The sequence below is a fragment of the Mytilus galloprovincialis genome, chromosome 6, assembly GCF_965363235.1.
Source record: "Mytilus galloprovincialis chromosome 6, xbMytGall1.hap1.1, whole genome shotgun sequence".
NCBI lineage: Eukaryota > Metazoa > Mollusca > Bivalvia > Mytilida > Mytilidae > Mytilus > Mytilus galloprovincialis.
The window spans coordinates 51,079,742-51,103,186 of NC_134843.1; the positions used below are offsets into that span (position 1 = coordinate 51,079,742).

The 23,445-nt window shown below is 32.4% G+C and overlaps 2 protein-coding genes across 2 annotated transcripts in view; both read right to left on the bottom strand.

The window, feature by feature from the left end:
• Nucleotides 1-4,125: 4,125 nt before the first annotated feature.
• Nucleotides 4,126-23,445, bottom strand: part of LOC143078608 (uncharacterized) — a 34,497-nt gene continuing 15,177 nt past the window's right edge. Inside the window, exons 9-13 of the mRNA XM_076253463.1 lie at nucleotides 8,481-8,665; nucleotides 7,762-8,016; nucleotides 6,943-6,982; nucleotides 6,203-6,329; nucleotides 4,126-4,531 (exon numbers count right to left, since the gene is read on the bottom strand). Of these exons, the coding sequence (XP_076109578.1) occupies nucleotides 4,306-4,531; nucleotides 6,203-6,329; nucleotides 6,943-6,982; nucleotides 7,762-8,016; nucleotides 8,481-8,665 (833 nt within the window). The 3' untranslated portion in view covers nucleotides 4,126-4,305. The remainder of the gene's footprint in view (nucleotides 4,532-6,202; nucleotides 6,330-6,942; nucleotides 6,983-7,761; nucleotides 8,017-8,480; nucleotides 8,666-23,445) is intronic.
• Nucleotides 11,492-22,516, bottom strand: LOC143079816 (uncharacterized). Its single transcript, XM_076255429.1, has 7 exons — nucleotides 22,021-22,516; nucleotides 20,403-20,587; nucleotides 19,791-19,857; nucleotides 17,801-18,350; nucleotides 17,081-17,251; nucleotides 15,665-15,749; nucleotides 11,492-14,335 (listed from the first exon to the last, which is right to left on the bottom strand). The coding sequence occupies exons 1-7, from the start codon at nucleotides 22,466-22,468 to the stop codon at nucleotides 13,286-13,288; spliced, it is 2,556 nt and encodes an 851-aa protein (XP_076111544.1). The 5' UTR covers nucleotides 22,469-22,516; the 3' UTR covers nucleotides 11,492-13,285.

Consider the following 23,445-nt stretch of genomic DNA (forward strand, 5'->3'; position numbering starts at 1 on the left):
ACTCAACAAACACTGTAAAACATTTGTGCATTAAAAAATTATAGACATGCAAAAATCAAGATTATATTTATAAACAGGAAACAGTCATTATTATTAAATAACTATTTTTTATTACATCAGGGGCCTGTTGATGAAGTGCTCACATGACAAGGACCATCTGTTGACGTATCGTTGTTCTATGTGCGTTTATCAAACATAGCGTAACTAAAAAAAGGCGATGAAAATGTTTTTGCTTCTATCTAAAATATACAGCACAAAATAGTAGTGTCTGTATGACACCCCGGTATTCATATTTTCAATGTAGAATAAAATAAGAATAGAGGGGTACATTCAAATTGAAGCTAATACAATAAATGGCCATTGAAAAAATTATGAAGGAATATTTACTTTGAAACACAACATAGTTTTGTTTTGCTTTTTATAAATATTACAATATCACAACATGATGATGAAAGATCGATATTTTATACTTGTACAAAAAAATATATGAACAATTTCAAGTATGTTATTGCATCTTTTCTGCACATTTATACACGCTTGAGTGTCGATAATTTACCAATATCTTAATGTATGGATGAGACTATAAGAATAACTTTTGATACTTTAGAACTTTCTTTTATTGTCTGTGAAATGTGGTTATGTTTGTTTCACATGTACCTTGACCCATGTTCAACGGTCAATATGGTCATATACTATTGCTTGCTGTAACTAAGAGTATTTGCCAAACATAAGTTTTGAATAATTTTATTGTGTCATAATATCATTCGTAAGTACTTGACTGTATGAATGTTAAATTTCACATAATAAAATGTACTTCAAAACGATTTATTTGTGTTTGTTCAACGTCTATTGTCTTGTGTTGATTGCTTCTGTAAAATGAATTAAAGTTTTGTATTGTAGTACAATTCAAATTATTTTCTCTTATAGAAAAACCCCAAAAATATAAATATTTCTGTGTGCTAAAAGTTTTTGTAATATCCTCGCAATATTTTTTCGTAGACAATATCTTTGCTTCAACCCCGAACTATTGCCGTATAAAAAATGTATCATTAATACTTTTATAAAGGACCGACCGCTTATTTGTATATTGTTTTAAACTATGCTGAAAGCATTCGATACATGTAGGATATCTTAATCGAAAACCAATAAAAATTCGAAATACTATTTAATAAAAGACGAATGCGACAGTTTTAAAGGTAACATTTTCTTCAATTACGATATATTAGAATGCAATTATTTTCAATCTCGTTGCAAATATAATGTATAAAAAGTGTTTTCTGATCTTTGGTCGGGTTATTGTCTCTTTGACACATTCCCCATTTCAATTCTCAATTTTATTTTAAAAAAAATCAAACAACGGAGAAAGTTTGTTTGGACAAAAACATTTTTTAAGCATACTCTAAAATGGTAGGGATGTAGTTCGCTAGACACAATATCTGAATCCACACTTAGTTGTACAGGTCCACATTTCCATGCAAGTTCTATAAAATTCTTTTCAGAGAAATTATGTCTAAAATTTAGGTGTACAGTACTATGTTTAAAACATTTTTCTGAAATTATCTGTATAACGTATTTGCTTATTAAGATCACTTCAGCTTAAACATTAAAGATAAATATATACGACAATTTATTTGATTTCATTATTTTATCCGAATTGTTCTAAGGTAAACAACTCTGATCATCTATACATTTTATGATTAAATTGGACATACGATTATCTTTCTTTCTTTAATAAGTGTATGAAACCAAAATGCGATAAATTGGTTAAGCGTGTTTTTTTTTCATTATGAGTTTTGTCCCTTTTACACTGGTAAAAAAATTATCATATGCAATGGAACTCATCAGCATTGTTAACATATAAGTTAAAAGACAAAATAGTTGAAAATAGAAAATGACCATGTTTCATATTCTAATAGACATACAATAATAACCGAATGCAATAAAATGCCGTCGAAGCTGTTAAAACTAAAACATAAATGAATGAAACGAAATAACAGCTGTTGAGGTACCAATCTTTGAAATTTTACTTTAATGAATTTGAATTAGAAATACCGGCATGCATTGCTCTCTATCAACATAACATAAAGGTTAAAATTTAGGATTTTGCAATTTAATTTTATAGATATGAAAAAATCATCGACACTAAAAACTGTGATACAGGAGTTGAATGTTGGTCAGTTTAATTGAGGTCTGGATAAGACATGGAAGTAACAGTTACTGTTAGTAATGCTTTCTTAATTCACTTCTAATTGTCATTTTTCTTAGTTTCTTCTATTCTTAATCTGATTCTGTTGTTTAAACTGATTTTTTCTGTGCCTACTGATGTGTGTTTGTTGATTCTACATTGTCTAGAGGTATAGTGGAGGATTGAGATCTCATAATAAACATGTTAAATTCAGCCTTTTTTTTTAGCCGGTCACTATTTAGGAGTCTCAGGTCTTTGTAAGTCTAATATGTTTTTTTTTGGTTTATTTATATATTTCGGATTTTAGAATGACGTCCATTTTTGCTGAACAAGAATAGATTTTTATTTAGGGGCCAGCTAAAACCCGCCTGCGGATACGGGATTTTTCGCTTTGTTGAAGAGGTATTGGTTGTCTTGGGCTGCAATCTGCTCTTTATTAGAGTTGAAACTCATTGACACATTCCCCATTTCCATTTTCAATTCTGTTTACGTTTAAATTCATGGGTCCTTAACGATCTTCGACAGCTTGCTTTATTTAGCCAGTTAAAACTGTTTTTATTCGAACGTCACGGATGAATATTTTGAAGAAGAAAGGAGCGTCTTGCGTACAATATGATATATATGTTAACATTGATATTTTTCAACCGGGCAAGGACATCTTAAAATAATATCAAAGCAAGTGAGACACCACAATCACCATGCAGTTTCCTACTGATCTTTTGGTATTTGCTTCGTCTTCATTCTATGCATTTTCAACGTTATTAAGCAAATAAAAAGATGATTTTCAATTAATATTTTATTCAAAACGAAGAAGATAATACATATTGTGTAGAATACGTCATTACAAAATTTGTAAACATCATAAATAATAATGCTAGTATATCACTCTATATAATAATCAAATATCACAGCTCAGTAAATATCAAAACAATAAACATTGCATATTAGATAGACCCGTTCACAGAAAATTAATATATCTTATAAATATTTAGCAATACATTGTACATATCCAAGAGCAAGATTTCTCACTTAAATATTATAAGTGTTTTCATAAGCCGAGGTTAATAAATGCAATATGAAATAAGATATATATTATGAATTCTATTATACCTTTTTAGTTATTTGTACAACATGGGTGTCGGATCATTTTGATGTCAAGAGAGACGGAATTAGTTGAAAAAAAGCACTTTTTATAAATGCAAAGTTTGGATAAATATTTAATGAAATTCTAAAAACAAATTTGGTTAAGTTTGTCCCCACACCATTAAATAATTGTAGCCGAAGTAGCCTGAACATACCAGGAGATATTAAAAAAAAGAAGGAAACCAACAACGCCATGGCAAGAAATGATTTTAAAACAAGTCAAGTCAACAAAACACCACATAGAAAACACCCCAACAAAACTGGAAGAACAATGATGACTTTTTTGTGCTTATAGTACACGGTTGCCCTACTCAAACTATTATTTTCTTTCTTCGATGTACCTTGAATTGGGGTCAAAACTCTAATTTGGCTTAACAGTTCGAAAGATAATATCGTAGGGAACATGTGTACCAAGTTCAAGTTTAATCATGTTTATCAAAATTTACCTTGACTAAAAAAACTATAACCTAAAAACTTTCACCTGAACCGGGACAGGCGGCCAAACGGGCAGACGAACCGACGCACAGACTGATATAAAATAATGCCCATATATGGGACAAAAAAATCTATGGAAATTCTAACCTTAATAGCTCTGAAGACGTCCGCAACAAAGACATTTTTTGTAGTTAGGGAACAATGTTGTAAAAATCCATATGATCGTTATATAGACAATTATTTTTTTGTCAATACACTATGAAAAAGTGTGATACTATGACAGTAAGTGACGATTCAAAAACTTTATCATATCGCATCATTTGCTAAAATGTTTAAATACATACATACATACATACATACATACATACATACATGCCACAACAAAATCCCGAATTCTAATGAAAATATAAAACGGAAAGCCTTGAAATTGTCTTTGATACTTGTATCTATACTCAAGCTTTGCACCATACCATAAAAATATACCCAATTTCAAAATAAAAAACAACATAGATTTACAATAATCCAAATTACTTGAAGTACACTTAATTGTATTTGTTTTCGACCAGAAATAGATGATCTGGTGTTCTTCTGTCACCGTCCTGGAAGTCGAGAGAAAATCTCGATGCTGATGAATATTCATTCTTCAAACGTGGTGTATACCTCTGATCTAACACCTTCATAGTTGGTGGTATGTTTTGTGTTGCGAAATTAATTGCGAATATGTCATCTGCTGGGTTTCCTTTCGCAGACGTATCAATTTGTCTATGCCTAAAATACAAAACAATTTATTGTAAAAATACAGCTTTGATTAAGTTATTTTCTCTTTTTTTCTCTGAACATAATCATTTGATCCATTTCATTTTACATTTAGTACATGTAATACATGTTGTGGCATTGTTGTTGTCTAGCCATAGGTTTTCTGTTTAATATTATGTGAGCTGTCGTATGTCTTTTCTACTATGTGATATATCTGGTCTGGTTGAAAACCAACGTCTGTCATTGTCCAACAGTTTGAATGTGCTGGATCAACAAATACGCAGCCATTTCAGTTCGGAATGGGGACGAAACTTCAAAGTCCTATAGATATATATATATATAATGTCATGTTTTCGTAGACGGAGAGAACCTTTGCAACAACTCATTTATTGATTTCATAGTCTGCCTGTCGCAATTCAAGATACCATCATTTTCCAATTATCGTCTTAATTCCCAACCATCATTCGGTTGACCCATCTGTGTTTTGATAATTGGATGACGTTAGCAACAATAAAGTAATTAGTATTTTTAACAGGTGTTTCTGTCAATCTTTAACTGCTTTGTTTGTTTTATTTTGTTTAACTATCAAGGATCTCATGGTTGTTGTGTTTGTTAATAATTTTGTATTAAATAATTATAAACGTCGGTGGAAATGTTAACTTTCATATATTTTGACATAAAAAAGATGTATAAAATTCCATATAAGAATAAGATGATGGTTTATTAATGACAACGAAGGCTGGAAGATCAAATGATCAACTGAAATTTTTAAGAAAAGTACATTATAAATCATAACAGTTCGGAAGAATTGACTACTGAACTGATGATACCCTCGGGGACTAACAGTCAAGTAGCAGTGGTATATACCTAGTGCTAGTAAATGAACATAAGACTTTATAAATTTCGTACGTCAGGGGTACCTTTTTTTTTATCATAAACAAATCAAAAGCCAAGAATTTTCAAATATCTAAAACCGTGTGGAGCTTTATATAAATTTTTTTTTTAAAGAAAAGCCAATCTTATCAAGAGCCAACTTTGTCTGAAATAGAAAGAACCTTAGCGTCTAGGTAATTTCTTAATTCATCAATGCAGAATTTTAGAAAAAAAATATTGTGTTTTTGTTCTTGCGTCAAATTAATGAAAGTTGACTTTAAGCCAAAATAGTCCATCAAGAATCTATCTTGTCGTTGTCATGGACCAATTAAAGAATAACCTTCTCTATTTGTTTTCAATGTAGCCATTTCATAAGAATAAAAATGATAATGAAAAGAACGTTATGTTTGAGCTGAAGAATTTATCAAGGCATTTAAGGCAAAAAGAAAGAGATATTACCATCTTCATAGTAAGCTACTTAACAACCATGAGTTTGGGTCACATTTATGAAAAATCGAAAGCTTTTTCAAGTAAGTATCAAAAATGTTCTCAACCAAACACAAAATTTTGGTGCATTCTTTTTAAAATATTAGCCGGAATGCAATAGATTCTAAACGCAAAATGAACTTATTTGAGAACAAAATATACAATTGTCTCCGTATAAGAGTTCATAGTCGGCTTAAATATCACATTTATGTACATTATACATCGTCGCAAATCTTAATTATGGTTGAAAGACATCAAAACCATGTGAACCTATGTGACCCAAGCAAGCATTTATGAATAAAAAAAGACACTATTTGTATTTACCCGATATCTTTATGTTTGACCTTGTAAACGATGAGACCAATCAATGCTCCTAGCACAACAAGTCCAGCTATGATACCAAACGGAAGGAAAATATTGTTTTCATCTTTTTCTTCATTTTGTTCCTTTTCTAAAAATGTATTTCATGTAAGAAGTGTAGTATTCTCAGTTGTTGACGCTTTATTTTTTCGTTAAGCGGCAACAACTGGGAACTTCCCAAACAATCGTTTAGAAAAAATGTCTACAAAATGTGAACCAAATAATGCAAATTGTTTACGATTTGTAGGTATGGTCGACAGAGAGGTCTTATAAATAACATAAAAAAACCCACATTTGCCACTTTTTAACACGAGGACATACTTCATGTACTTTAGAAATCAATTTTGTCATGACAAACAAGCAATCTGAGTTTTTATTTTTTACTGATTCCTATCAGTTGAATTCTTTATTAAAGAACTTTTGTTTCATTTTAGCATATGCAATTTTCCAGATACAGTATGCAATTTTCCAGATACGGTAAACGATTCTTTTATTGATGTTTCTAACAAGCCATAGCGTTAAAACATTTCCTCTTTTACCATTATATTCATTTTATTTGTAATGTCGTTTTATCATTTAAAAGTAATTGGTATCTTTCAAAAATGTTTTATTTTAATAATTGACATTTGAAAAAAAACAGAAATCCAATAGTAACAAATGTCGTGCTCTTTCACACGTGATATCTACCATATTACTATACATACCTGTTTCCGTGTCTTCAGCTCTTGTTAGAGGACACGTTTCCTTGAAAAAAGAAAACAATCATTTGTAATTTAGCATACTAAATTGTATGCTAATAACAGTGTTTTACAAGATAAAAAGGTTTTTGAAATGTGTAAATTTTCACGTAGCGTAACAATGACTATCTTATCACTTATTCGAACTATATAACTGTATATCATGTAGGAATATATATATCAAAGGTTAAAATTGGCGGCTTATTCTCTGCTACAACAATAAACAAATAACAAATTTGAAAGACTGCAACATCAGACAATCGTGAGCAGGGACAGCCATAACGAGAATAACGGGGTTCACAATATGTGCGAGCAAAATCTCCCCTCAACCTAGGTCATTATGTTTAAACAACAATATGACAACAGACTGCAAATATTTGAAGGAGAGGGTGTGTGCCTGTCTCAGGTCAGTTGCCATATTGTATCAGGAAAAAATTGTAAATGAAAATCTTGATCTGGTTAGAACTGAAAATAGAAAGCATTGAAAGAGAGAATGAAAATGAACATTCTGCAGGAAGAAAAATGAAAATGACAGAAATCGCATATAGTAACAAGAAGTAGATAGTCAATCTGCAAACCCTAAAATTATGATCGAGAACAAAAGAAACCAGTTCAAGAAAACAATGGAATTAAACCCAACGATGTTATCTTGTAGGTGTTAAATTAACAGCAATGTACATATTTTTCAATGGGTGCATCCCAATGAAACTTGTACCATCTTATCACGTATAACTAATTTCGAGCTACCTACAATTAAAAGATAAACGAGAAGAACAATGAACTTACAATAGCAGTACATGTGAAATTGACTGTGGTACAGGTATAACATTCCTCGTCATACACAATTAAAGTGACGACTTCACCGTAATTGGAACCATCATTGGATAACCTGATCTCAAAACCATCGGCAAAGACCGTTGTGTTGGGCGTTGATCTCTTTCGTCTAGCATTTGCAAACTCACACGACACCATGTAAGAATGTTTTATTACTGCTTTCGAAATAGTTGGTGGTCCTAAATACGATCTGTTATTTTCGAGAATCTGAAAACAAATGACATGTTGAAAGTTAAAATACAAGTGATGATTGAATAGAACGACTACTTAAGACATTTTTTTCAAAGCAATAGAACATAAAAAATGTCATCTATCTATTCAACTTTGGCTAAGGTTTTATTGTGGGTCGGAAGGAGACTACAGTGACATTATTTAAACATTCTTATTGCCCATGGAGTATTACTTTATAAGAGAAGGCTCCACTTTTTGTTTGATTTTTGTTTTTTTTTTTGCTTATTTGCATATATTCATATTCAGTCGGTTTACTGTTGCTTGCTTAAATTCAGATGCAAAGACCCACTTTACGGTGTAAATTGGTTGTCTTATCCTGAGACTCCCGATTTTTGGTAGGGGTTTTGTTGTCCTATCGTTAGTTTTTCATTTTGTGTTTGTTTTGTTTACCATTTTGTGTCTTATGGTCGTTCATATTGAAAAGTCAAATGATAAAATACCTCAAAATGTTGAATGTTGCACCAAACATCAGGAGGCATGAAATACCCCATAATGTTAGTCTTTTTACAGGATCTTTTTCGTGATTGACATAACCCTAGTTCAGGTACGCTTATGTTGGTAGGTGGTGTGGTCCTTGAGGTGGAACAATCCTCCCCACCAAACATGGTGTTACATACGCATTCACCTGTTTATTAAAAGAAGCAAGAATTAAAGCCGCCTCATCACTGAAATCAAAAAAATCTGAAATGGTAAAAAAATTAAAAATAACACATTTTGTTTGTCGCTTCCGAACATGATATCACATTCATCCTAAAGAATGATTATGTCTGCAACCAGCATAGTAAACTGTTAAAACATTATATTTAAGGTAAGGTTTGCATGATATGTGGATTTTTTTCTTAGTGGTATTATACCAATATGATACATCATTTTGTTCAGGTAGGAGTACCGGATAATTTAATGAAAAAAAATCAAATATCGCCCGTCCCGTTTTTTTGTAAGAAAAGCTCAAAAGTTCGGTTTTTGGCGTTTTCAGGGGAACATTTATTTGCACTCTACTGATTCAATAATGTATGCAAGTGACGATAAGCAAATAAAACTGAATAAAACATGTTTAAACAATTGTTGTCCCTTTATTAATAACAAATTTCAAATCAAAAGTTCATAAAAAAGTACTAAAAATCAAAAACTTTTTTTTTTTGGTAAAATTTAAACCGTTGCCATGGCAACAAAAAGCAGAAAAAATCATATTTCCCGTTCCACCGTTTTTGAAAAAAATTGAGGAGGTAGAGATTTTAGTATTTTCAGTTTGATGATCTAATAAAATTGATATGTCACCGAACTCGTTTTCTCAGAAATGGGCGTTATATCTTCATCATGTCATCTCGGTAAAATGCAAAAGTAGCTTTTTTGTGGATCTTCAAAGAAGATTTCACTGTCAAAGACTTTAAGTCTTGTTAGATAGCTTTCGAAGAGGCGGATTAAGAGGGGCACCTAGCCCCTCTCCCCTTTCTCGGGGAAAAAAGGGTTGAATGTATAGGGAATCAATAAAGCATGACCAGAGCGAGTTCCCTCTAAGGCAGTCAGTAGGCCCCAGCTTATGAAAATTTCTGGACGTGCCACTGCATTCTTTTAAGAATCATTCTGCCTTGTAACCAATGAGAGCAAACCGTGATTAACTTACCTTTTATGCTCACATCTATCTGCCAGTAGGGGAGTTATTTAACTTTGGTCAAACTTTGTTTTACATGTACAAGTATCTGATTTCGAAGGAAACAAAAACACTTTCCGTGCTTCTAATGTTATATTTTAATTCATAGAATAATATTATGATTGACATTGAGAGTAACAAGTACTTCTTTATTATCCAATGGGGGCCTCCAATGTTTGGTGAATTGTTTGTGTGCAGCAATTGGATTAAAAGACATAAGTTGTGAATATGAAAGTCATGTACAGCAGCAGTGTTTATTCCATTCATTTCAATCTAGACATAAACAAATATTATACAAATATTTATGAATAAGCAGAAAAAAGCCCTGCATGAAAAAAGATAGATTTCTGGTATGATTTGTCCAATAGTTACACTTATAATGTTCAGATTTGGAGTCTTTTTTGTATGACAAATATGTACAGTACTGTAGTTGTCGTTTGTTTATGTAATTTATACATGTTTCTCGTTTTTTATATAGATTAGACCGTTGGTTTTTCCTGTTTGAATGGTTTCGTTTACACTAGTAATTTTTGGGCCCTTGATAACTTGTTGTTCGGTGTGAATAAAGGCTCCGTGTTGAAGGCCGTACATTGACCTATAATGGTTTATTTTTATAATTTGTTATTTGGATAGAGAGTTGTCCAGATCCAGACATCCTGGCATTTAAAATTTTCAGGGGGTGATGCCAACAGGAATCCTCTAGATTTTTCATCTATTTGAAGGTGATACTTGATTATTTATATTGCATGGCCAATTATTTTGTAACCAGAGGATAAAGTATGTTAAAAATAAAATTCTAATGCAACAACGTTTGTAACGTTCATTTTGATTGGATAACGTCACTTATTTACATGGCATCAATTGACAATTGATGCTATGGGACGTACGCGCAAGCGCAGACGGCAAATGGCAGATTTTAAATTCATGTTTTAACGTTGTTTTCTGTCAGTTTCATTAGAATGGAGATAACAATATTGTATTTTAAGCTCCGACGGCATCAATTGGGGATTTGATGGTCGCAAATTAAGTTTACTGGCGACGCGGAGCTTAAAATACAATACAGTTATCTCCTAAATGGAGATATTATATAGTCTTTAACAATTATATTTAAAGAGTAAAATTACTATATTAAACAGGTATCGATAGATATCAATTGTATTGATTTGCATTGAAGTCTGGAAAATCCAGAGGATTCTCATTGGCATCACCTCTCAACATTGCTAACGTAACACACATGTTAATCATTGATTGGTCAGTTACATGGTGTGATGTCACTGCAAATCTGAAAATTGGCACTCACGCCACATCTTTCTATATCTATATTCTTGTTTATATACATGAAGATAGACGAAACAGAAGATTGACAGACAACACAAAGCAGTTGTATATGTATTGTTCTTATATAAAATAACTAATGTGGTTATGTAGACCTGTAATATGAAAATCTTACTTTTAATTTAATAAATTAAAATTAGTTCAATAAAGACCACTTCTGGATATCTGTTTTGTATACCCCATTATGTGATTTGTGGTGTGTTTGTGTGATTGGCATGAACATTTTATATATGTCTTTTTTCACATCTGCTCCCTGGTATAGTATGTTGGTTATTGTGTTGTTCAGTGATTACAGTATTTATGCAAGTTTAGATGAAATTTTATAAAGTGAAAAATTGTCCAACTTTCTGAAGTATAAAAGTGTTTTGGGGATCTTGTCACTTTTTTCAAACGTAGCACTATGACCTTCACCTTCAGTTGAGTGATCAATACAACACTTATATTCTCAAAGAAGAACAATGAAACTGAAGTATAATTATTTCTTTATCTTTTGAAAATAACTTAATAAATGTTCTTAACATGAACAATGTAAATTAAGAAAAATAACAATAGGATATATATATATATATAAGCTGGTCCAAAACTACCAACATCTTCAATTACACCCAATCCATTACATAGCCAAAAATACAAATGGTCCTTTATCTGTCACCCTGTCATATCTGTTCTACTAAAGTACCTATAACTGTTCCAAACCCAAACTGACTATCACACCCTCAAAACATCATACTGAAGTTCCCATAACTGTCACACCCTCAAAACATCTTCCTGACGTTCGGATAACTGTCAGATCCTCCAACCATCATACTGAATTTCCAATACCTGTCAAACATTGGTAATACCATACCAAATTTCCTACGACTGTCACATCATCATGACATCATATACCCAGGTTTTTATAACTGCCACACCCTCATAAACATCATACCAATGTTCTGATAGCTGTCACAAATTGGTAACATCAAACCAAATTTCCTATGACTGTCACATCCTCATAAACATTAAACCCAGTTATGATTTTCACACCCTCAAAACATCACACCAAAGTTTCTATAACTGTCACACCCTGAAAGCATCATACTGAAAACCCGATAACTGTCGAACCCTCATAAACATCATACCCATGCTCTGATAGATGTCAAACATTGGTAACATCATACCAAAGTTTCTATAACTGTCACCCCCTCATAACATCACACCAAAATTTCTATAACTGTCACACCCTCATAACATCACACCAAATTTTCTATAACGGTACCACCCTCATAACATCACACCAAAATTTCTATAACTGTCACACCCTCATAACATCATATTCAAGTTTCTATAAATGTTACACCAACATAAACATTAATCCCAGTTTCTATAACTGTCACACCCTCATAAACATTAAACCAAGTTTATATGACTGTCACACCCTCACAACATCACACCAAAGTTTCTATAACCGTCACACCCTCATAATATCATACCCAAGTTTCTATAACTGTCACACCCTCATTATATCATTATACCCAAGTAGTGGAAGGGGCATTAAGATTTACCATTGTAGGTACACATAGGCTATTTGGAATTTATTGAATATTTAAAGAAAGTCCCTCAACCTGTACAGATGGACTGGACGTACATCCTATAATTGGTTTCCATTCTCTAACTTTAGTATGCTTTTATGAAACTTATACACAATGCTTATTACCAAAAAGCACAGATCAAGTTTGAATGGTGTAGCATCGCAGTTACCATACTAAAATTATGCCTTTTTACAAACAGAAAAATTACTGAATTTTCGTTTCCATTGTTTTCCTCAAATAAATGTTATGAAACTTATACACAGTGCTAATAACCACAAAAGCTTATCAAGTTGAAATTGGTGTAGTATCACTTCTACCATTTTTGAGTTATGCCCCTTTTCAAATTGAAAAATTGCCTTAACCAAATATTTTGAAACTTATACACAATGCTTATTACCACAAAACAAAGATATAATATGATTTTTGGTGGCCTTACTTTTACTGTTCTTTAGAAACACCCCTTTTCAAATTGAAAAAAATGCTGATCTCTTTGTTTTTGTTTTCTTCCTTCAAGTTTGCCTCAAATAAATGCAATGAAACTGATATGCAATGATTATTAATACAAATAAAATTGAGAAAGGAAATGGGGAATATGGCACAATAGTTTCAGAGAAGAATTTTGTAAAAAATAGAGTGAAGACAATATTAAGACAACTACGGACGCCAAGTGATGCTAACAGTATGAAATTCACTCTTCTTTCTCCAGGAAACTAATCACAGATGTTAAGTTCTTGTTTGTTAATCTTATATGCAGATCAGTTAATAATAACTTTAAACCAGAGTTTCTGTTATGCGCTAATCTAAGATGAAGTGGAGAGACACCATTTCTGGCCAACTTGGTCACTGCTGCTAATGACATAAATTTCTGTTGTAAAATTTCATCATATCTTTTCTTCACATCATGAAAGGATATGTGGAAAAGGTCTTCATCAAGCACTTCCTTCTCTATTTTTTCTGTGAATAAAGTAGTCAATACTCTCACATCTTCTTTTGCATCATGTGCTTGATAAGTGCAGTTTGTAAGTTTACTGACGAGATTTTCCTGCTTGTAGTTGCCAACATCACACTTTTGGAAGATTCTTTTTGAAATTTTCAGAGTGTCAACAAAACCAAAAACATGAGAAGAAAATTCTGAAAATAATTTAAATTCAGACATTCTATTACAAACAATAGGAATGTCAAAATTACAAGCATTGTGTCCAACAAGTATGGGTTGAGGAACTTTCTTTAGATATTCTATAAAATCCAAAAGAGCTTCCTGTATTGGTTTTGATAAGACTGGAATACCTCTATGGAACATAGTATTTGTTCCCCTATCGTATCTTAGCATATTCACAGCAGATGCCTGTTCAGAAATTTCACAACGTGGCTGAGCATACACATTAAAATCATCACCAGCTGCTATTTGCAAAATGTCACTATTTCTCCCTCTGCCAGTTGTTTCTGTATCAAATACAACATATGTAAAGGCATTTTCAGGTAGTGTTAATCTATTGGGAATTTCTGTTGTTTGGGTTAGTTCTTCATCTTGATGTAATTCAGCAGCTTGGTAGTAGGTAACACCTTCATGAATTTCCTTAGTTGCTTCTTTCCGACTTTTCAATATTTTTTTCAACAGACGTTTCCTCTTTGCTTGTAAACTAATCTGCTTCGCTTTTTGAAGCTTTCTCTTAGCAGCAATTTTTAAGGCCATTCTGAAGGTAAATTCTCCCGGTGATAATCCTACAGCCTTGTTAACCTATAAAAAAGAGACAAAACTTTATATTGCCACTAGCTTTATAAATCAAATATAAAGATATAGATTGTAGAACATTTGATGAAAAAGTGACTAAAGTCAATTCTTTTCCCTTATGGTCATTAAGGTAAATAAAAGGTCAAATTTCCTCAGATAGATCTTTTTTATACTTTGCCAAAATAAATTTTTGTCTATGCTTTTTAACGAAAAACTAATAAAAAGTCAGGGCTATTTATCAAGATACAGGTCATACAAATTGTTCAAATGTGCCCAGATTGTTCATGAAAAAAACACATTTTTTGGCATTATTAAAGAAATCTATGAGAATTTTGAGACAAAATAGAAGAAGATAACTTTTTTATATGCTTAAAGAAAGTTGAAAGAAAAAATGTTGTCACCAAACTTGTTGTATTGCTACAAGTAAGATACTAAATTACTCTTCCAGTCCAGTATAAAAAAAATAGTAAAAGATTTATCTCCCCTTAAATGGCCAAGCTGAAAAAAAATAATCTAAAAACACAAATATTTTGTATTCATTTGAACATTTTGAATAATGCAATATATATCCCCAGGTTTTCTTTCTATAAATCAACAGTCTAACATATAAATTCCCAATCTGTCTCCAAATTAGCAGATTTATACCATGAATCTACATAAAAAATTTCAATTAAGGGGAGGTAAAAGATCTGCAAAACCTATAATACATCCATATCCAGGACAGTATGATGATAGTGGACTTATGATGAAAATATTCATGATGTAAGTGTCATACTAACATATAAAGTACACAAGAAGACAGACTACTCAGGCGGATTAACAGCAAATACAAGTTTTAAAGCCTTTTGTTAGACTCAGCCAGGAATCTAATCCCAAACCTTCATTATGGGCAAGGCATTGACTTAGACAAGATTTCTACTTGATGTTGTTGAAAAGTAACAGTTTGTATCAAGTTTATTAAATAATGTACACAAATGTAGCTCAACAATGTGAACCAAGTTTTGTGTGAAATTTTAATATCCATATATCTTTGTCTCTGTGTCATTAACTACATGACTTGGCATATTGTTTCCTTTATTTTTCTTAGGTCAGGTGAAGCCTGCAAGACTGTACAGAGTATAATAATTCTATACTCAAAATGTAGTTGAATTAATGCTTTTAACATGTGAAATACAGACCAAATTACAAAAACTTAACAATAACCAAAGAATCATGAAAATGAAACCATGGTCAGATGAAACAAAGCCAGACAGACATGTAAACCTTACAATCATTCCACATACCAGGTTTAATCTGCCTGCCTGTCTATCACTTATAGTTCTATCTAACACAAACCTTTTCTAAATACTTGTGACCCTCGTTCTTCTGCAGAACAGATGCTGAAATTCTCCCTGTCAGAGATTTGCTTGATCCAAATGACCTGTAAATATTAAGGTTGAAGGTCCCATTTATAATGCAGTTGAAATAGTATTTTTTGTATGAAAAATTAAATGCAAAACAACATGTTTACAATGAACAATGAGGCAAGTGTTGACAGAATAAACAAGTGAAACTGCGAGCTACTGCTCACTGATGATACCCCCGCCGCAAGTGGATAATATTAATAGTGTAAAAATATCCAAGTGTTTGGTAAACAGGAAATTGTCGAGTGATAAATCTGAAAACGCATCACACGGTATAGCTGACTTATATAAATCCTGAAACCAAATTTCAGAAATCCTTGTATTGTAGTTTCCTTAGAAAAATGTGACGAAAATTTTCAACTTGGCTATCATGTGTAAAATCATACAAGTGTTCGGTAAACAGGAAGTTGTCAAGTGACCAATCTGAAAACGCATCACACGGTATAGCTGACTTATATAAATCCTGAAACCAAATTTCAGAAATCCTTGTATTAGTTCCTGAGAAAAATGTGACGAAAAATATTCATTGGACGGACGGACGGACTGATGGACTGACGGAAGGTCAGACAGTGGTAAAACAGTAAACCCCCCTTTTTTTAAAGCGGGGGTATACTGATTGGTTTGATGTATAAATTATTAAGTGGCTAATTAAATGCATATTAAAGGATAAAAATATTCCAAAAATTTGGTTGCTTATATAGGGAATCAATGAAGCGTGACTGGAGCAGGCCCCTTTAAGGCAGCCTTTGGCAGTGATATTGTTGGCTTTTTTCAAAACTACATCTACCCTTTTTATAAGGAAAATATGCGTCATTTTCATGGAATTGGGAAATCTGAAATAAACCATAAATTTGACTGAAACTCCAATTCACAGACCCATTTTCAAGAGTCAAACCCTGCTTTAAAATAAGACCCCATTTTGTCAGTAAATTAATGATACATAAATATACCCTCAAATGTGCACATAATCCTAATACTGAAATTTTAGGCAAGAAAATTGATCAAATGATTGTTTTTCAGTTTGTATTTATGCACAATTTCTACTGAGACTGCACTGTTTGGGGAAAAGGTTGTCTTTTTGGGAAAAATTTAGTCATTTTTTTTTCAAATTTGGATTATTCTCCAGGGGGAAAAGACTTTATATAATTATTTTCCACTTATTTAAGGCAAACAAATATCACTGATTGGGCCCCCATTTATAAAAATTTCTTGATCCGCCAGTGATAGTTGTTGATTTGTGTGTTATTTTGATCTCGTGTGGAGAGTTGTTTTATTGGCAATCATACCCCATCTTCTTTTTTATATCATTTAAATTCTTATTCATTATGATTATGAACAGATATCTTACTTGTTTTTTGGAGCTTTTGTTGAAACTATGAAATTAAAATTCTCATTTGCTTGGGTTGATCCTAAGTTGGTCAAGCAGGCAGCTCTATCTTTTTGGCTGTTTACAATGGCTTTAAGATCTGTCTGAAGACTTGGACATGTGAGAGGCTTACCCTGCGGTAGACTGCGGTACCTATAAAATTGATTGTTTAAATGTTAAGGATAAAAATCACAACCCAAAACAACTTTTTAGACACAAAAAAAAATCAAATAATCAGTTGTACAATACATGTCAGTAAATCTGACTTCTGTGTTTATTGGCTAAGAATCTCAACATATATTTTTTTATTCTTGTTTTATATTTACCTATATATATACATTATATATTAACATAGTGGTATCAACTAATAACTTTTTTTCCTTGAATATTTTGCACAATTGGACACCTTATTGTTATTGAACTTGTTATATGTAATCTGTATAAGAAAATAACAGACTTTAAACAGATTTTTTAAAAGAACTTTATCCAGGCATCTCATCTAATTTCCCCCTGTTCTTTGGGGGGTTAACGCTGCAAAGACTTTACAAGGCATCATTGTTAAGAAGTTAAAGCTGCAAACCAATTTTAAAGATATCCAGTTCAGAAGAAGATTAAATGCTAAATATTTACAATAGTATTAGTAGCATTAAACTAATTGAAATAAATATTTTTTTCTTTTTCTTAAAGTACTTTGTACTATACCTGAATTGAGAAGGATTCTTCTGATAACTGCACCAGGTAGCATCTTCACTGGCACAAAGAGAGTGGTCACCATATAAATGTGGAACTATAATATCCAGTGATTTTCTAAGACTCTCTGGCTCTTTTGTCTGGCATTCTTTTATGGCGTACATGAAGCATCTCCCAATGTAAGATATTACATTTGGTTGTTTTAGAACTTTATATTTGTGGCTAAGCTTATATAGTTTTGATGTGATGCCTTTTTTAGTGTGGTTACTGTCATCTTTCTTCTCAATGGAAGGGAAAACAGCTTTCAGTCGAGAAGTTGTGGTCGAGTCATTATCACCATGGATGACATCTATTGCACATCCAGTTTCCTCTAACTCTCTGGCCATTGATATTGCCATGTCAGGCTCCATTGCCTTACTAGAACCATCCCAGTTTTTTGAACATTCATGTACAGGTATAGTGTGGTTTTTGCTCTGATGTAGGGCACATATCTGGCAAGATTTACTTCTAAGAGAGAACTGCAGTACCTTTCCTGTTTCTTTCCCAATTAATGATGCATGGCCTGAAATTATGGACGTTGTTTTTACATAAAATGATTCCAAACAGGTAAATTACCGTGAAGGCAGATGTAAAAGTTATGTCTCTTGTAAATATTAATTATATATATACAAATATATCATGCTTACAAGGGGTATTTGCCAAAAATACCGGTTGAGAGGTACAAATTTGATTACCTCGAAATCGGTATTTTTGGCAAAGTAACCCCTTGAAAGCATGATATAATTGTTTAATTCCACCGAATGTTCCACCTCAGAAAGTTTATTATTATTAGGTATCATATGAAATTTCGACTTGAATGTAAAAATTTTGTATACACTGCAGCTGTGCTATTTGCGCAGTCAAATTGCATTGAATGTATAGTTCATTTTTTTTATGTACAGTCACTGACTGTATATATATCTCCCTTTTTATAATAAGCTGGTTCATCAGTTTCAGTGAAGGGTAATACAAGTGGATTCCAGTTTTATGTGACCGGTTGACAATTCGTTTCTGTTGATTTTTATTTATGACGTCATTCCCAAGATTTTTACGTCATTCGGTCCAAATTCAATAATGATGCTTTTTATCCTAAATATTTCATCTGTAACCATATACATGATATATAAAGAATGGCCATGAATTTGTCATATTAGAATAGAAATAATTCATTGAGCTATTTTTAGACATGGTATTCCCCATCTGCCATGGTATTTGCTATGGTATTTCCCATCTGTCATGGTATTTGCTAGCAAATACCCCAGCACATGGAATTCCCTAATGGCAAATACCCCGGCAGAGAAAAGAAAATCTCAATATATAGAAATTGGTGAAAAATACCATGGTTTTCATCCAATCAAAATACAGCATTATTACATAAGGTGGAATTACATGTAAAATTACATGTGTACAAGTTTTATCAGATTTTTATGACATTTATATCATTTGTTTTTTATCAGCAATGTTTAGGACAAATTAGAAAATCAGTGTAGATCAATTATTTTTAAAAGAGTTATGTCCCTTGAAAATATCAATTATATTGAAAAATGTATTGTAAGCATTCAAAATGATTCCAAATGCTTACATTTCTATAAGATAATAATACATGCAATATGAAAAGTTTAAAATAACTAAAAATTTAATTTATTTTTTGATTATTGATCTTGGAGTAAGTTTAAGTTGGACAGATAAAAAATGTGCAACATAATGAACACTGACATTGGTTATGTAATTAAATCCTGGCCATTAGTTTTCTCGTTTAAATTGTTTGCCATTTGTCATTTCACTGCCCTTTAGAGCTAGCTTTGCAATATTGGTTTTGCTCATTGTTCAAGACCACATGGTGGGACATATAGTTGTTAATATCTAAATGTTTTGGTTTATAGGGAATAAATGTCTAAATTTAGCAATCATACCACATCTTTCTTATTTTCATACAAGTAAAAATAAACAGAAAAATTCTCACCTGTATTACTATTATAATTCCATCCTGTACCCCTTTTCTGCCACCCACCGTCAAAGCTTACTTCCATCTTTAAAAAAAATAGATACATACATCTTAAATACATGTACTGAAGAATTCATGTTAGGCAAGAAATAAAATTTGAACTGTTTGATGTTGCCTAACCAACCATCTATAAAGCAGTCTATCTGTATTCTAAAAAGCTGTTTTTACAGAAGCAGATTTTGGCAACAGATTATAAAATATTTTCTCTTTCAATGATGAAAATGATGAAATACATAGTTACTTTCCAAAATATTGTTCCTGATCAATATCAAGCCAGTCCTGAATCAGCCCCTTATTTAGAAATTTTTAGTGTTTATATATGCAATTGTAGTGAGTTTAAGTGTGCACTTTTCCAATAATCCCTATTTTCAAGTAAGTAACCGGTCCATGAGTTTTATTTGCTACAAAACAGGAGAAAAGCTCAGCAATTAGCCTTCCTTTTCGTCTGACATGTTTTTAAAGCTCATAAAAAATAATTTTTGTATTTTCCAACAATGTACATATATATTGTATATATTTATTCATGATAATTAATATAAAAATAATCATTTGGAATTTTAAGTTTATTACCTTTCCATTTCCCTTTTCAATTTCTTCCTTTTGGGCCTCAAGACAAGATTTTTTGGCTACAGTCTCCAGAGTTGTATCGATCTTTTGTTCCCTTCTCTTAAGAGTGGACGGCACAACTGGTGGTAAATTTAAAGCTGCAAGCAAGTTGTTAATCTGTACTGGGCCCATTCCTGTGTGTACCATGGCTACAATATTTTGCATACATATTAGTTTTAAAGAACAATTGCTTGCAAGAAAAGTCGCATTTTTATCAGATTAAATGCACCAACACTGAACAGAAATATCAATTCATTATTAAATCATGATTGTCAAATTGACATATTTATTCCGTATTAATTTTTCATGCAAGCTGATCATGAAGGAAAAGTTGAAAATGTATACATAGTATTGGATGAACGAAATTTTAGTCATTGAGCTTTATAATAAGTCACTTAAACTTTAATCCCTTTTTTTTATTACATAAGGAAGAAATCAAATTAGGGACTGCCTGATCCAACACCACTTTTTTTCCAATAATGATAAATCTCATCTTAGGGCGAAATTTGATGGGCATAAAATTTACATCAGTCATCATGGTAATATACTTTTCTTTTGCCTAATATAAATCATTATAATGTAGACAGGAAATGAGAAAATAATAAATTATAAAGCAGCAAAATTTAATCTTTAACCTAAGTATAGTATTGGATTCAAACTTTAACTGGTCATGATAAATCTATACCAAATATCAAATATCAAATTAATATCTATGTAGATCTTCCCACTACATCAGCTTGTCTTGCAAAACATGCATTGGACTTAGACAATCGCTGAAATGCAGTTGTAAGGGGAAAAGAGGGGGGTGGGATTAATCTTTTAAATGGTTTAAAAATAACAAAACAGTGTAAGATAATTGATTTCTTCCTATTGAAATCAAAGTGATTTTAATACCCCCACCCAGGGTTTGAAATTAGCAGGAGCCCACACGCCAATAGCCCCTAAAATTTGATGTGGACTACTTAAATTTCAGTTTTCTTGGGTATTGGGTCCGTTCGCCCTAATAACATGTTCTCCCTGGGATTATTCGTCCATAGCGTCCATTGCCCTACTAAAATAAATATAATATTCAGGGCATTGAAGTTAAATAAACTTATTCAGCAGTGGCGGATCCAGGGGGGGGGGGGGGGGGTTCCGGGGGTGCGCACCCCCCCCTTTATTTTTGCCGATCAATGCATTTGTATCGGGACATATGTTTTGCACCCCCCCTTTGCCCTGGGTTCCCTGGGTTAGCATCCCCCCCTTTCGAAAATTCCTGCATCCGCCCCTGTTCAGACAGATTCAGTCTATTGCTTGTTTAGGATCAGAAAATAATAAGACAGGGCGAATGTATCCTGAGCAAACAGGTATCAGGGCGAACAGGTACTAGGGCGAACATAAATCAGTGAGAAAGGACCCAGATTCCTTTTCTTATATAGGAATATATATTTGGCATACACAATTTAAGCTGTGGGCTACAGCTGCCAGTCTTCAGTTCAATCCCTGCCCACCCCATCCGTTACAATTGTAGATTACATAGTTGTTCCCTTTCATTTTTTTTTCTATAATATTTAAATGTATGTACACAAAACATTGTAATTACCTAGTGCTAATTTTGAATTGATGTCAAATGTTCCGTTGTTTCTCTTTCCTGTTTTAACGTCGTTTAATGAACTACACACACTGTTCTGACACCGTATAAAAAGTATGCTGCCTAAACCATATCGTCTCTCGCTCTCGATGTCGGCCAGGTGTAGTCGAGCATCACACGAGGTGCAAAACATCTGTTGGGCTAAGGCTTGAAGCTCGACTATCCGTCTACCTGTTTTCCAGTCATTATTAAGAGATGGGTCAATGGTACAGCTTGCACCAAGTTCAATATCTGAGTCTGAGAAAACTGGATAGGTGTTGGCATGCACGTAGTTGTGATCTTCTGTAATGGGCTCATCAACAGGATGACTTACTAATATATTTCTTCTGGACTCTTGAGCTTTGAATTGCTTCACAAATGACTTTTTCGATTGAAATTTTCCTGTTTTACTTCGCAACATTTTGCAGACGATAAGTAGAATGTTTGCAAATTAAGTTTGCATTGACAAGGTAAATTTCGTTGATTTCAAACGCTCGAGTGAATCAGCGTTATTCCACGATTTGAATACGAGTTGTCTCCCTGTGAACGCAAACCTTACCTTAATACACGCAGATTGTAAACATTTAAAACATATTCGTTTTGGAATGCTTAGAGAGTAATTATAGAAACTTGCAAAGGAGTTCAACACAACTCAGATAATGGCAAAATATGTATGGGGAGTGTAATCTCAATTTGAAAATAATTCCTCGAAGGACAATTTTATGACTACTTGAATATTATATAACAAGTGGATTTTAAGACGATAAAATGATAACTGAAACGTTTTTCATCAGAATCAAATAAAACATTTTTTTTCATTTGGTTTAATAGTGATTTCCTTTAAAAGTTACAGCAGGACAAAATCAAATATGTAGTAGTATTAACCACAATAAAGACCCTTCAGAAATATACAAAACATGGAGCATTTATAAGGGACACGTTTGTTATTATAGCACAAAGCTGTTTATAAGACTCTTAATGTCTAGCTTTAATAACTCTAGGAACTAAAATTTTGACAGACAATTCTAGGAATAAAAGAATAACACAATTGTTTAAAGGTAGAGTAATAAAAAAACTTGCACTCCTTTAGACTTGGGTCTAGTTACAAGAGAAATACATTATTATATAAACTTCATGTCCCCTTAGATAAAAACAAGATAAACACAACACTGACAATCATAACGGTCTGAAAAAGAGTAAAATCACAAAAAATAAGTCCCTAATCAGATGGCAAAATCAAAAGCTCAAACACATTACATATAGCTAGCTAAAACCCTCACGTGTATGACAGTCGGATCGAATTCCATGATATTGACAACGGTCCGTGAACAAAACAAACAGACACAATAGGCAAAAATGTCAAATATACAGCAGTCAACATGGTGTTATAATCTTAAT

Coding starts and splice junctions, on each gene's coding strand:
- LOC143079816 (XM_076255429.1), bottom strand. CDS start 22,468: ATGTTGCGAAGTAAAACAGGAAAATTTCAATCGAAAAAGTCATTTGTG. Junction 18,351..19,790: donor GAATTATAATAGTAATACAG/GTGAGAATTTTT, acceptor CCATAATTTCAG/GCCATGCATCATTAATTGGG. Junction 17,252..17,800: donor AAGAATCCTTCTCAATTCAG/GTATAGTACAAA, acceptor TCAATTTTATAG/GTACCGCAGTCTACCGCAGG.